The sequence below is a fragment of the Brienomyrus brachyistius genome, chromosome 22 (assembly GCF_023856365.1).
Source record: "Brienomyrus brachyistius isolate T26 chromosome 22, BBRACH_0.4, whole genome shotgun sequence".
NCBI classification, from domain to species: domain Eukaryota; kingdom Metazoa; phylum Chordata; class Actinopteri; order Osteoglossiformes; family Mormyridae; genus Brienomyrus; species Brienomyrus brachyistius.
This window is the reverse complement of record NC_064554.1, coordinates 5,660,954-5,676,401: the sequence shown is the minus strand read 5'-3', so window position 1 is coordinate 5,676,401 and position 15,448 is coordinate 5,660,954. Positions and strand designations below refer to the sequence as shown.

General features: G+C 39.6%; 2 protein-coding genes across 3 annotated transcripts in view; both read left to right on the top strand.

The window, feature by feature from the left end:
* LOC125718380 (transmembrane protease serine 9-like) overlaps positions 1-14,228 on the top strand; it is a 32,913-nt gene extending 18,685 nt beyond the window's left edge. Inside the window, exons 7-10 of one of the 2 annotated variants that reach the window (XM_048992208.1) lie at positions 8,871-9,036; positions 9,315-9,547; positions 11,495-11,589; positions 11,749-14,228. In XM_048992208.1, coding sequence (XP_048848165.1) covers positions 8,871-9,036; positions 9,315-9,547; positions 11,495-11,589; positions 11,749-11,997 — 743 coding nt within the window. In that variant the 3' untranslated portion in view covers positions 11,998-14,228. The remainder of the gene's footprint in view (positions 1-8,870; positions 9,037-9,314; positions 9,548-11,494; positions 11,590-11,748) is intronic. The other variant, XM_048992209.1, reaches the window with a different exon arrangement.
* LOC125718378 (transmembrane protease serine 9-like) overlaps positions 970-15,448 on the top strand; it is a 29,847-nt gene continuing 15,368 nt past the window's right edge. The window contains exon 1 of the mRNA XM_048992204.1: positions 970-1,795. Within this exon, the coding sequence (XP_048848161.1) occupies positions 1,621-1,795 (175 nt within the window). The 5' untranslated portion in view covers positions 970-1,620. The remainder of the gene's footprint in view (positions 1,796-15,448) is intronic.

Sequence of the window (15,448 nt, the reverse complement as noted above, 5' to 3'; positions counted from 1 at the left end):
TCAAGACGGGACACGGCATTTCATTTTAAATACTCGACGATCCGGTAAAATTCAGGATCTGTGGCAGCTCTGTTTCAACCTTAAAATTAAACTCGGTTAAACTAACTCCGTCCTTACCATCAGATGCAGATGTCTAGTGGTCTAAATGAAATCGAAACATTACGCTATGTAAGGCGCTTTTACACCTAAGTTAAGGAACCTGAGGGGTACTCCATGAAAGTAGCTAAAGGAAGTTATGGTGCGTTCGTTTTTCTCTCGGAAGTCGGAAATCCCGAGATGAGTGACATCATGTTCGACAATGTCGATCTCGGAACAAACATGGCTGCGTCCATAAACACGCTACTGTGTGTTATTGCTTTTTATTTCAGCAGTTTTGGAGTGAGATTATTTTTTGCTCAAACACAAACTAGTCAAACCACATTAAAAGCTCTATAAAATAGTTTAGTACATTAATAGTGATATTCTTTTTTTCGAGAGACAAACAAACTACAAACAAACCAAAGACACTAACAAGTCTGGTAAAAATCTGATATTGTATGCTAGGATACTGTTTACGGTCATGATATGGTATTCACTAAATCGAACATGTGCAATTACATATATAACTATTAATACATTTAACAAAATAAACATTCTTCAAGATTTATTTTTCACTCAATAAACGGAATGACCATTTAATATCAGTGGTTTGTGTTTGCTCATGATCTTGTAAAGTTCCGAAATCATATAGTGCAAGAAATGAGCAAAAAAAAGTGCAAATCGTGTAAAGTATTGTACCGCAATACTGTTTTCTCAGCTAATTTTTTATAATGGTATTTTTATCTATCTCTCTGAACACTTCATATATAGGAAGTAATATGGCGTTACATTGTGTCAAAAGTCTCATGACAGTAACGTGTCGCTGAATCCCGCAAAGACGAATTTTCATATATCTGGGCGTTGGCCGCAGGTAACTGTGAGTCATCTGTGTTCGTGGAACAACACTGAATGTTTACAGTACCGCGGAGGCTTTCAGGAAAAAAAAAAGTACTTTTTAATAATTGAAGTTTCAGGGTGTTTTAAAACGCCAGCTTGAAAATAACAAAAATGTGAGTGTGTGAGAGGATAATATATTTTAATAATCCAGCTCCTTCAGGCTTTCTTCCTGACGCTTGGGACACATATCGGGTCTCTTTCAGATTAGCACCTACTGTGTTTATAAATGTAACGTCAAAAACAACGTGAAAAACTTTCAAATAACTACATATAAAAAATACGTAAGCAGGTTTAAAACTTTAGCGTGTCATGTGACAGGGTCATGTTCTGCGCATCGATATGTGCTTTTAGTTTTATACTTGAAAACATTTGTGGGGGTGGGCGTGGGGGTCCCTAGGCTATTCTTTGGAACATAGAAGGATTTCGTAAATTATTTTTCTATATATTTTATCTTTTAGTATTATACAAGACAGAAAGTCAGAAACCCGAATACTTCAACAAAGAATTAGAAGGCAGTGCAATTGCGCTACGTACTTAACATTTGTAACAGCTTGCAAAGAAAGGAAAAACCAATACGGTTGCGTACATATACTTACGACGATCAACAAGGAAACGCGGATGAGAAATATGTTTAAAGTGATATGAATGTTTGAAATTCCTGCGGCCCAAGTAGGACGTGCTATTATTGCTGGCTTTGCATATATTATTGGGAGAAGTCAGGAGGGACATTCAAATACAGACAGACTGGCATCTCCGTTTAACGCAATGGCATTTAGGACCGGTGTGCTTTTTGTGACGGCTCTAAGTCTACTGCATACAGGTAAGTGCTGTGCATTTAGAACAACCGAGCATTTGCGTTTCAGTGTTGTTTGACCCTTAAATAACGTTCATGTTGAGAACTACGAAAAAGTTTTCAAGTTCATTGTAAATTGTATAGGAAATGGAATCTCTTTTTAAAGTTCGTTTTACGCTTGCTTATATGGTGTTCAAAATGTAATATCAGGACCGACTTTTCGTGCTTGTATTCGTATAGGCTAGTGAAAAATTAGTAATATTTTTTTCTAAAAAAAAAAAACGGTTGTTTTAGAATATATTTAGGTACACAAGATGTGTACATATTGGCGATGATAATAGTCGCAACAGAATTGTTGTATATACATTTTGGAATGGTTTCTGGTCAAAGTAAAAATTATAGGGGCTACTGGAACAATGATTTATTCATAACACTAGTTAAAATAGCTAATCACATATATAGGCCTAAATGATTAGAAAATAGGTAAACCTTGAAATTGCTGTAGTTTGGAATGAAATGCATAAGAAATTTTTTAAAATTACGTAATTGTGTGCGACTGCAACATATTACTCCTGTCTACATTCTGGATGTATGCAGGGCGTTCCAGAACACTGTACGGAATAGTGTCATTATTCTCAGTCTCACAGTACATAACATTGTGTCCTACCACGTGGCCTCATCTAAGAATGATCATTTATCCTAAGCTATCAAGCAAAAAAAAAAAAAACACACGCTCTATATCTACATCTAATTACACAGAGTTCTAATTACACAGTGGCTTTCGAGAGATCCCCATTTTCCCCTGCGCACCGCGAGTTCACAAGTCACATGCACGCGCATACATTTAAGTGCGCAGCACTGTGGTCAGTAACAGGGTTACTGCGAAAAACATTCTGCTATTGCTACTACAGGCAGTTAATACCGTCAATAACATATCATAAAGGCACAATAACAGCAACAAAATAATCACGCAAGACGTTTTATGGCCTAATCAGAGCAAACAAAAACAATCACAAAGCAGAGGGACACGAGTAACATCTTTTTGCTTCTCATTGGCCTACACACCCCTTAAAGAACAATGCATCATTTGAACAAAAAAGCTGAGTATTATTTAGCTCACTTGATTTTAACCACAGCGAAATCAAACAGCTGTCTGCAACAACTCATATTTATTATTGTTTTCATTCCAAGAACCTTAAAAAATAAGCTGTAACACAGGGGTGTCAAACGTACAGCCCGATGAAAGTTCTAATCCGGCATGCAAGAGACTTTAGAATATGCACAAACAGAACTGGAAAACCCCACAAAAAAATCGGCTCTTGTAGGGAGTGTGTCATGCCAAATCTCTTCCGCTGTCTGTGACGTATCGCTCAGCTGTTTGGCAGTTGATGCAGTTTCAAGGTACCCCGTACGTTTCAAGTTCACACTTGTCACAGCAGCAAGAGTTCGCATAAATAAAATGCAATTACACGTGTTTTTTTACAGGGCCCCTTAGGTGTCACGGTAGAAAACAAATATTATTTCGTTCCCTCGAATTAGTAAATCGTACCCGCGAATTACTAATTCGTGCGCTCGATTTAGTAAATCGTACCTGCGATTTATGTATTGCTATACCTTATTGTTCATTCATGACTTTTTATGAACTGTATGACATCTGTCAAGTTTTTGCGAAATTGTCCCATTTTCCGTGAAAGTCGTTTGAGTGTTGCCAAGGACATCACAGCGTTGCGCTTGACAGCCAAAACCCAAAGAATGTCATCATATTTCAGTCCAGTATCAAAATAAAACTGTATTGAATCGAAACGCTCCATGACCCTGTGTCCATGAATGATCAATAGGGTAGCAATACATAATTCGAGGGCACGAATTAGTAATTCGAGGGTTCGATTTACTAATTCGAGGGAACGAAATAATATTTTTTTCTACCGTGACACCTAAGGGGCTCCGTAGTTTTTTAAAGTTCGTTTTCATTAATTATTAGGAAGTCATGTACAGTTATCTTGATGATTCAACGGACATATTTTTATTAGATTATTAATGTTTTTTTTAGTAATGTTTTATTTGTTATTATTTATATAAAATATATTCTCAATTGCTTTGTTATAGGTTTGTTTTTATTAATAAAAATATCATTTAGGCCGACATTTAACCAACATGTCTTGTTAGATGCATCAGTGTAGTCCTATATTCCGATCGATAGTGATACATGTTTATTTTTTAACCACCATGGTTTTATTGCCTCAACAACTCCACATATTTAGCTCATATGGCGATTATGTTTTATTGATCATAACTCTATATTCAGCTCCTCTAACCGTCGAATATGCGGTTATGACAGAATACATATATATCGCTGTCAAGCTGAATATGCATTAATAATGTAATATAATATGTCGGTAGTTCTACCAAGCTAAATGCAAACGATTTATTGATGATAATTAATAAAACACACATTTGTAAACGTATTTTATTGTTGTGAACTCTTGCTGCGTCCCAGGCTGACACACCTAAACGACATGATATTGTCAACTACTCATGAATTGTCACCTGATTTTGATACACCAGTGAAGTCGAAGAGGTGCCCGGTTTCGGGGTCATCTTCTTTAGTCATCTGTATTTGGTGAAGTAGACAGACACTGCATTCCCGTCAGCATGACTTTCATACTGATGTCAACATTTAAATTCTGTTCATTACACGGTTCTCACGGTTCTTTTTTAGTTCATTTTTTTAAGCAGACGTAATCTTGCATCATTAAGCATAACTTTTCTGTGATTGTTTGCTTATGTATCTGAGAAAACCACTGTATAAAATTCAGAAGTTTCATAAAGCATTCCAGGCTGTTAATTTGATTGTACATGATTTATGATCAGTGCATTTCTTCATTTAACATACATCTACTGGGAGAAAAGGAACATCTACTGCTGAAACCAAAAATTGAAAAAGCAGTTTAACAAATCGAAACAAATACAAAAAGGAACACAAAGGGCTTTAATGTTTTACTAATCCTTCAGACATTATTTTTATGTGGCCCACATGAGTTTGACAAGTTCCAGTGTGGCCCTTTCACTAAAATGAGTCTGATACCCCTGCTATAAACCAAAAGTGGACATTTTTAGAGCTCACCCTAAACATCTCAGGGGGGGCTTCCAAGGTAGCTTGTGTCCTTTTTTGGGAGGGCGAGCTCCCCTTAGCTTCCCTGTAATTCAAACCATGATCTATATGTCCTTAGACAAAAGTTCTAGCCCCATGCCGTAACTTACCTTGCAATCAATCGTTTTTTATTTTTTTTTACATTCTTCTTCATTTGGGCCACTTCCAGATCAACCTGAAACAGGAAATGTCGGTCTCATTGCTTATCACTGGACATTGTTGTCAGAGGACTAATTGATCAGTACAGAAGATTACAGGAGATTATGTCAAACACGTTCCCTGAAACGAGCACCAAGGAAGTCCGAGGAAAGAACTAGCAACATACCATATTGTTTAATTTATTAATATAATTTATTTGGTAAAATTACATTTCAGTTTGAAGTCCATTCAATCTGTTGCCTTTTCATGTTCTGAATCTAAGGGAATAATTAAGGAAAAAATGGAGATTTGAGCTAAATAATGACTTTAATTATATTGTGATAATTATCTATATCAACTGATATGAAGAAAAAAATTGTGATAAATTATTATATCGCAAAGTTCTAGTGGCAACTATTTAAAAGAGTCATATTGAGATTAGACATTTACTACACAAATAGGCATAATTAACATGAACACATTTTCAGTAATATTATAGTAATTAACCAAAGCTGTTCTCTCCCATTTTTTAGAGTCACATGCACAACTGAATGGTAAGTTTGTTATTATCATGTCTTTGTTCTTTCCTTTAAAACATAAAATGTCACTAATATTTTGTCTTGTGAATTAGTGCTTAACAAATTAATTGGCCGATATCCAAAATTGGCACAGTAATATCTGATAGAATATTGTACAAACTTTCAGTCAGTCTACAGTATGTTCAGCCCTTTATCTGCTCACCTCTCCCCCCTCCCAGTGTGTGGCCAAGCTCCTCTTAACACCAGGATAGTGGGGGGTCAGGATGCACCCCCGGGCAATTGGCCCTGGCAGGCTAATCTGCTGAAGAATCTTCAAAATGGATATGAGCTCATGTGTGGAGGATCTCTCATTAACAATAAGTGGGTGCTCTCTGCTGCCCACTGCTTCTCCAGGTGAGTCATACTGGTGATTTTATACAACAATATCAATGCTAAAACTCGTACAAAAAATCTGAGAAATATCCAGCTTGCAAAAAGTGTCTGTGATTTAACTTGATTTTTCACTGTTTGATGCTCTGCCTCCTACAGCACAGATACAACCAACTGGAGTGTTTTTCTGGGGCGTCAGGAACTATTTGGTACAAACCCAAATGAACAAGGCAGTACCCTCAGCAGAATCATTGTTAATCCACTATACAACAGTAATACACATGACAATGACCTTGCTCTAGTGGAGCTCAGCGCCACTGTAACTTTTTCCGACTACATTCATCCCATTTGCCTGGCAGCCAGCAACAGCACCTTCTACAGCGGCACTGAGACCTGGGTCACCGGCTGGGGAAATATTAAGTATAATGGTATGTCATCAGGGGCGGCATGGTGGTGCAGTGGTTAGCACTGTTGCCTCACACCTCTGGGACCCGGGTACGAGTCTCCGCCTGGGTCACATGTATGTGGAGTTTGCATGTTCTCCCCATGTCGTCGTGGGGTTTTCTCCGGGTACTCCGGTTTCCCCCCACAGTCCAAAAACATGCTGAGGCTAATTGGAGTCGCTAAATTGCCCATAGGTGTGCATGTGTGGGTGAATGGTGTGTGAGTGTGCCCTGCGATAGGCTGGCCCCCCATCCTGGGTTGTTCCCTGCCTCGTGCCCATTGCTTCCGGGATAGGCTCCGGACCCCCCGCGATCCAGTAGGATAAGCGGTTTGGAAAATGGATGGATGGATGGATGGGTATGTCATCATATTCATATTCAGGCATAACACTGTCAGCTCTACTCTTCATTTCAATAACTAACGACCTGCACAGTCAGGATGTTAATACCAATTTTCTGCATGTATCTATATCTGAGTAGTTCATAATAACTAAAGATTCACAGATTTTGTTTTTATATTTGGGCAGTTTCTGGTTTCTGTGTGACTGACATCCAGGCATCATCGACACCTGCTAACATATTAAAGCCTCTTGTTCAGGATCTTATTAACCCTTAGTACGCAATAAATGCGAAATGCGTTGGTCTTCGCACCCATTAATCTCAGGCTCGTAACATTGCATAGGTATAACACACAGACATGATTCGAATATCTTCAACAGAACTTACCCCTTCTGGTTGTCCAAGTTGCAGTGTTGCGTGCTAAAGTATTCCAGAAGAATCTCATGTGAAATGAGGCAAATGTTTTGAACATTTTCCACCTAAACTCTTCCCAGAAAACAAAGTGCATATTCACTGCCAAAATGGTCCACGCACTACCAACTATCATCAGAACAGTAGATATAAATAAAACTAATGTATAGTGAATATAAAAAGTGTACAAACCCCTGTTAAAATGCCAGGTTTCTGAGACAAAATGAGAGCACAGTAAACCATTTAAAAGAATTTTCCCACCTTTAATGTGACCTATAACCTGTACGATTCATTTGAAACACAAACAAACATGTTAGGGAGAAAAATATAAAAAACAAAAATACAATAGGGTGGTTGCATAAGTGTGCACACCCGTAAACTAATACTTTGTTGAAGCACCTCTTAGTTTAATTACAGCATTCAGTCTTTTAGGGGACACACCTGCCATCAGTTAAAGTGACTCTGATTAACCCCAAAGAAAGTTCAGCTGTCCTAGTAGGATATTCCTGACATTTACTCAGCTGCATCCTACAGAAGAAGCCACGGTTTGCAGAGAGCTTACGAAGCATCGAAGGGACCTCATTGCTGATAGGTATCAGTCAGGAGAAGTAGAAGATAATACTCGTAGTGCCTGGAAATTCTTAGATTAGATTCTTATATTTTCTAAAAATTGAGAAATTTCAATGGGCGCAAGTAGTTTTTCCTCATAAGAAGGATGATATCAAGATTTACACATCAAATTATGACATATCTGATTAGCGTAGAATGTCCTGAAAATAAAAACATAAAGTGCATGTCGCTAACTCATGTACGTACAATGTAATAAGCCTGAAATCAAAGGGATAAAAAAAATGGATAGGGTTCGAATGGTTAACATTGCTTGTAATTCTCCCTTTCAGTGTCCCTCCCCTCTCCTGGCACGCTACAGGAAGTACAGATACCAATAGTTGGAAACAATAAGTGTAATTGCCTGAATGGACAGGGCACCATCACAGCCAACATGATCTGTGCTGGTCTGCTAGCAGGAGGAAAGGACTCGTGTCAGGTGCGGTGGCTTCTGCTCAATCTTTTTTTAGATCATGTGCTCCTGTGTGTAGCCAGATGCTTGGTATGATTGATATTTGTTCCAGGTTTGATTGAATTCTGTTTATACCTGTGTAGGGAGACTCAGGAGGTCCAATGGTGGTCAAACAGGGGTCTGTTTGGGTCCAGGCTGGGATTGTGAGTTTTGGCAATGAATGCGCCCTGCCCAAATACCCTGGAGTCTACACTAGGGTGTCTCGTTATCAGGCCTGGATCAATTCCATCATCACCACCAACCAACCGGGATTTGTGACATTTACATCCAGTGGGACAAACAGTGACAGCAGCACCTCCTGCAGTTCGTCACCATCCATTACATTAGCCCCAAGCACTCCCACCACCTCGACCACCACTGCCAAGCGTGAGTGTCTGATATTTCCCATCTTTAATTTCCCATTGGGTTCATAGGTTATTCTTATTTTGTCTATCGTGTGATTGACTTCCTCAGACAGACCTCTTACAACACAGGAAGCCTTCGCATAACTGTACCAAGTGCCCTCTGTCTGATTGGCTGATCCCTTGTTAATGTTGTAACTGCGTTTCAGACTATGACCAGTGTAGATCTCAGCAGATGATCCTGGGTATCGTATTGATACTCTGCCTTTGATCCCCCACCTCCTTCATCTCAGCGGATGTATGTGGTCTCGCCCCACTGAACAATGGCGGCAGCAGCGGGTCGGTAGCAGCAGGGGCGTGGCCCTGGCAGGTCAGCCTGCAGATGAATGGGGCCCAAGTCTGTGGGGGCACTCTCATCACACGGAGATACGTCATCAGTGCAGCCCAGTGCTTCAACAGGTCAGTACAGTCAGAATCAAAGATTACTGATATCTCTGGAGCCTCAACAAAATGTATCAGTGGGAGATCTACTACTGAAATGTGTGAAATTCTGAAAACGATAAATTAAGCAAATCATGTAAACAACTTGAATTACTGATTCATTGACACAATGAACTCAAGGATGAAATTAATTCCTTACCCTAATCCTAACACCAACACCAGTTCAATATAAAAAAAATAAAGGACTCGTATTTCCCTTGTATATCCGTATTGAGTGCATCACCATGTTTCCCCAGTTCACAACTCAATAGCAGCCAGTGGACAGTGGTTCTGGGTACAAATGCACCAATAGGGGTGTCCAACATCACCCTTAGCAACCTGCCCGGTAACAACATCGCTGTGCTCCGCCTGGCTACAAGTGTAACCCTGACCAACTACATCCAGCCCGTGTGCCTGGGCTTGGGCAGTGCTGTCTTCCCCAATGGGTCACAGTGTTGGGTGACAGGATGGAGAAGCACCCAGAGCGGAGGTGAGTGAGTGTGTTAGCATGTGTGAACCTGTGTGACTTCAAGAAATGTTGTCATGCTTAATGAGTCGGGGTGTAATGATACCAAAAACTCATGGTACGTGTGACGCAAAAGATGAACATTGACACAGGTCAGCTGCAGGTAACCGGTTTTCTTGTTGAAAGAAATAGTTAAACAGAAACTGCTTCTGATCACCACGGGAATCCTCTTGACACCTGGTGAAACTTGGTTTTGAGGAGTAGCCAGATATACAGAGTGATCGTTGCCGGTTACCAGAGGGCAGAGGCGGAGAACGGAGTCAGATAACCAGGCGTTTGTCAGTTGATCGTCGTCATAGGTACCGCGGGGAACAGGCAGAACTCGGTATCTAGGACACAATCATCTTTGCACAGGCACTAAATAGAAACTAAAAAGTAGACTGCTCGAACCCATGAAGATCTTGCAACCCTTCGGTGAGACTGGCTTCTGGAAATAGAGCTCCTGATAGGGAAATGGGAAACAGCTGCTACAGGCACGGGTCTCAAGCGGAGTCTGCAGTATGATTAGGGAGCCGAAAACAGGGGCTTCCGCAGAGGGGCGTGGTCATCGGAGCTATCATGATAGCAAGTGCACGGTATGATATCACAATAAACGATCAGCAGTCAGAAGTAGCAGTCCTTTTATAAAATGAAATAAAAATAATAAAATTATCTATTTTTGCAGCAGCTGGATCTTGTAAACAAAGCAAGTCACACTCACAGAAGAACATCAGTGTTTTTAGTATGCAACTACAGAAGTCCGACAAAAACAGTGCAATTTTCGACAAGGAGATTGAATAGAATGCAGCTGTACTAGCAAAATAACCATGAAATATCCTGCTAGATATTGTCACAGTCTCACAACAAAACAAGTTCCTTACAGGAACTATACACTCACATTAATTTCCCTGAAAAGATTAGTTCTTTTTGTTATTCCACTTCTCCTCTGAAACATGAGGAAAATGTTGCTTCCCTCCTCGACTATGGCCAGTGAGGCATGTAGGGACGTGCTGTTTGCGAGCATATGGCTGGCTGGAAACTAAGCCTGGGCCTGAACACATATGCTTACAGTGAATGAATGACCGAGTTGGAGAATGAGAGACACATAAGAGTGAACGAGTTGTTGAGCGAGTTGGTGAACGTGAGACTCAACTGCTGCACAAGAGAGCCATACCTGAAATGCAGCATCTACTGGTGTAGAAAGTAGCCCACAAGTGAAGTGACTTCTCATATGCTGCATCTGGATTTTAGACATGCGACGTTTTCATGATTTAAGATGATTCTACAAACTAGGTTTGTTAGTCCGTGTACTCACTAGCTCACTATGATGATGAGCTGTTAGATTTGGGGTTTTAACAAAGAATGTTACAATGTTGAGAAACTTACACTATTCTTCAATAGCATTTTATTTTTACTATTATTCACTTATTAGTGGTATTTAGCTTAGTCCTTAGCACTATTTAGCCTAAATAATAAGGTATTTTTATCATATCTGAACACAGTGTGTCAGATCCGCAAACAGGAAGTGCCACTGAACAAGCTGGTGAATGAATCAAAACGAGTCTTATGGATGAACAGAATGAAACGAACTGTATCCCAAGAAAGGGGTATTTTCACCTGTCACTACTCTCCTGTCTGTGAAAGCTGCAAGGTGACAGAAAAAGCAGCTGACATGCCCACTGGGAGAGAAAGTCAAGCTGCTGACCTGCTGTTGTACAGCGACGCATATCGTAGGCAATACTTTTAAAGTACTGATACTAATAAAATGGAAGATAGTATTGTTTTTAATGGCAGAGTATCACGGTACTTTTTCAGTATTGGTTTACCCTGCAACACTAGTTACATCCTTATCAGTGAGTATAAAATCATTCTGTGTGTTAAATTCATGCTAAAATAAATAACACAGAATACCATCCCTCCTTCTTATGACAGTCCCAAATATTCAGCAGCAGAATACAACTGTGGTAAATTGTGGGAGCAGCGCATCTTCCTCAGACATCTGTATTACAGCTGTGACGTTGCAGCAGGTAAGGATGCTCATCTATTGCTGCTCGTATCTGACATTCACTCCTCAGCAGTGCTGCGCCTGCAGCTCCGGTCGTACTGTAGTCAGACTGAATGCTGTTCTGTGTTTCATCCTTTTCACTCCTCCTGTCTGCCTGTCTCTCTCTCTCTCCTCACCTCAGGGTGATGCAGGTGACCCATTACTCTGTAAACAGGGGAGCACCTGGTTCCAGGCCGCAGTGATAACGACCAACACCTCCGGCAGCACCAAAGCCGCCTCTAAGATAATTACCTTATCTAAGGTGTCTCAGTTCGCCACTTTCCTTCAGAGTACTGTTAGCAATCTCTCTACCAGCTCTGCTGCAGCAATTCACATCAACACCATCATCCCTTTCCTGCTGCTTCTCCTCTCTCTCCTCACCCCACTCTAATCCATCACCGTTCTGTCCATCTGAACCAAATCTCAGTTAGTAGCCTTATGAACTCGCATGCTAAATGTGACAGATTAGCTATTGGTGATTGTGGTTAACTTGGATCTCACAACACGACATGCAGTATACAGTGTACCTTAATATGAGAAACATTCATACTCAGTTACTTGAAAATAGAGAATTCAACTTACTTTGCTGTCACGTAAAATGTCTGTATGTCACCCTAAATGTAACACATTTGAAAATGCAAGAATGCCTTCAGGATGCTCTTCCTGTGAAGAAATCTGAAAGATGTTCTGTGTTAAGAAGCTGTTGCATCCATCCATCAGTCCATCCATCATTCCAGTCATCATACTTATCCTGAGCGAGTTCACAATGAAAAGCTGTTTCAATAATGTCAAAAATTCCTTGAACGTTACAGATTAGTGATAGTTAGAAATCACTGCAGTTTTATGAGTGTTCAGTCAGTACAGCTACAACATGACTAATGTGCTCCTGAAAAACCTTGCATGTACTAAAATCACGTACTAAAATACGTACTTCCAATGGAAAAAATAAGGTTAGGGAATGCGACTATAAGACTTTACTTTGGGGCATGCTTTGAGCCATTTTTTCTACAGACACCACCATCTAGTGGGCTCAAAAAATACAGCAAAAGTTTCATAAAGCATTGTTTTGGCCATCATTACAGTACGGTCACACCACGAATGGCAAAAGCATCAAAACAACCGGAAGTCATTCAGTGGCGCGGCACGATTTCGTCAGTGTTGTAGCCTGGTCAACTTTATGGTAATGAACTAATATATGGTTCGGTGACAACCAGCAGGAATGTACAAATGCTCCACTAAAGGGAGTTCTACAGAATACAATGCTGTGAACTTTTCATTTGACCAAACAGTTCCCAAGCGTAATGCAGAAGAAACTGATCGTATCTGTAGCAGGATTACCAGTTATTCATGACATGTCCCTGTTTGCATACTGGGGGATAAAAAAAAAATAAAAATCAGGCATAGACTAAGGTGTCTGAAGCTACCGGTGTTCCGGGTGAATTGTTGAAGAATATAATGTATTTTGGTGAAAAAAGGAAGCAAGCGGCATACTAATTTTGGCGCCATAGCATGCAACGCAAATTGTAAATGTAAATGTTTTTTATTTAAAACATCATTTTCTTTGTCATTACATAACAGGGTGTTCTAGTAGAACAGTCATGATACATTTTTAGTACTATTTATGTAATAGTACGTTTACATGCACAGCTAAGTCAGGCTACGGTTATAACTCAACTACGCCATTTAATCAGACTGTTCTCCTTGTTGTAGTATACATGGATGGGAGGGGAATTGATTTATTGACCGAAGTATGTCAAACTCCGCTACAATAGGTGGCGATATGGCTCCTTTCCGCTTGTTAGTATTGATTTTTTTTTCGGTTGACTTATGTCACAGACATTAAATATAATAAAATTAATAATGATAGGTGCATGGATAAATAACGAGACCCAAGCTTTAATTGAGATCTTTTCGGAAGAGCAAATAGAATAAAATCAAGATAGTATAACGAGAAATAAAGTGTTTTGTATAATATTCTATGATCGCACAATGTGATTTTGTTGTAATAAAGAGTGGGGTATATATGAAACAAAAACGGAGTTTTAGCACTCCCTGCACTATAATATTCATGCTAAATTGAAGGCTAAAAAAAGCCTGATCTTAATGTAGCTGACTATCGATATGAGAATTGAATGGGAATAACATGCGATGTTGATATTAATATTTCATGTCGTCCAGTCCTACTACAGCCATTTTTCAAATTCAGTGTGCCAGTACCAGTTTTCACTTTTGGTACCTTATTGATATAGATACGCGTTTGAAGTGCAATAATAGACACGTCCCTCCCAAATGCTGTGGGGGGATCATCTGCCTCAGGGGTATCACATATGATGCCTGGTTTACAGAAAACATATACGATTAAAATATCTCATTACATAATTTGAATTTTTTTTCTTATAGTTTTTATTTGGAGAACCCCTTTCTTCCATTAAAACGGTTTATTCTCAGCTCCCGCTCTGGCAGGCAGACGCTCATTTCCAAATCCACGTTTAAGGAGACAACACAGGGAGCAGTGAGCACAGAAGCGCAGTACGGCTTTGTGTGTAAACTTAACTCATTGGAGACCTTGTATCATAACCAACAGTTAATCAATAAAAGGTTACGTGAAATTGTCGAATTTAATCGTCTCGTGTCGAGCTTGGTTAATTAACAGCATAGCACAAATAGCAACACTGACAATGCCGCGGTACATAGCGTTCGTGTCAGTCACAATTCTCATCCCACTGTGTTTGCTGTTACAGCATAAAAATGAGTAAGAAGCCCGTCAAAAAATGGGTCTAGATCTGGCATTTATTTGGAAAGCGCCTAAAGTAAGTTACTGAATTACCAGAAACTTATTTAGTTCATAAATAGTGCTGGCAGAATGTTCCATTTATTACCAAGAAGAGATTCAGTAAATCCCCAATATTTACTTCTATGAGTCTCTAGGAGAAGATTTTTTTATCTATCTATTTTTTATCGCTATTTTATGTGTGTTGTGTATCTTTTCAAACAGTTAGGATGTGTTTGTGAGAGAGACAGGCTGCAGGAGAGTGACAGCTAGGGACATCACAGTGGACCATGAGGTGAGGTAATTTTGCACAATGAATGGCCTGACATTCACGCAAATTAAAGGGACCACGAGGGGGTCAAAAACTAAAAGAGAAAAATAAGAATTAAATAAAGAAACCATAAAATAATAACACCAGGGGAACCAAGCAACACAGGGAGCAGGACTAAGAAACCAGGAGAACTCCTAACACATAGCAACATGAACATGAACAATTACAGAATAGAGAACAGAGTGGACACAGACCTCAAACCCATGACCAGAGAGTCTTTAAAGTCTTCGGGCCACACACTCAACCCACTGAGCTAAGCAGTGGTCTAGGGAACAGGGGAAACACACTATGGACTTAGAACTGAAACAGAGAAAGGGACAGGATGGCCAGCGACACCTGCTGGCCAAGCAGGGAAGAGATATGAAGGGCAGGGAAGGACGAGCACCAACCCTGACACCCTACATGCTACATTGATATCATTTTTGTGAAATATATATGTACTGTGCAGTTCATTCAGTGTGTTGATTGTGAACAGCATTTCACGACAGAGAGAAAGGATAATGCATTTCCTAGCAGGTAGGCTGACATAAAAAAAAACATCTTTTGGTTTCGCTGTTTCAGATTATTGTACCATAAAATTCTCTTAATTATGGAGAAAAAAAATTAGGCTACTAAATGTGTATAAGAAATCATACTGTGTCATTTTATTCATATTTTTTAAAGCAAAGGACTTCCTTGTTCTAGTAAACTAATTAGTTTAGTACTAGTTTAGATTAGTAAATAAAGAAAATGTTCTCATTC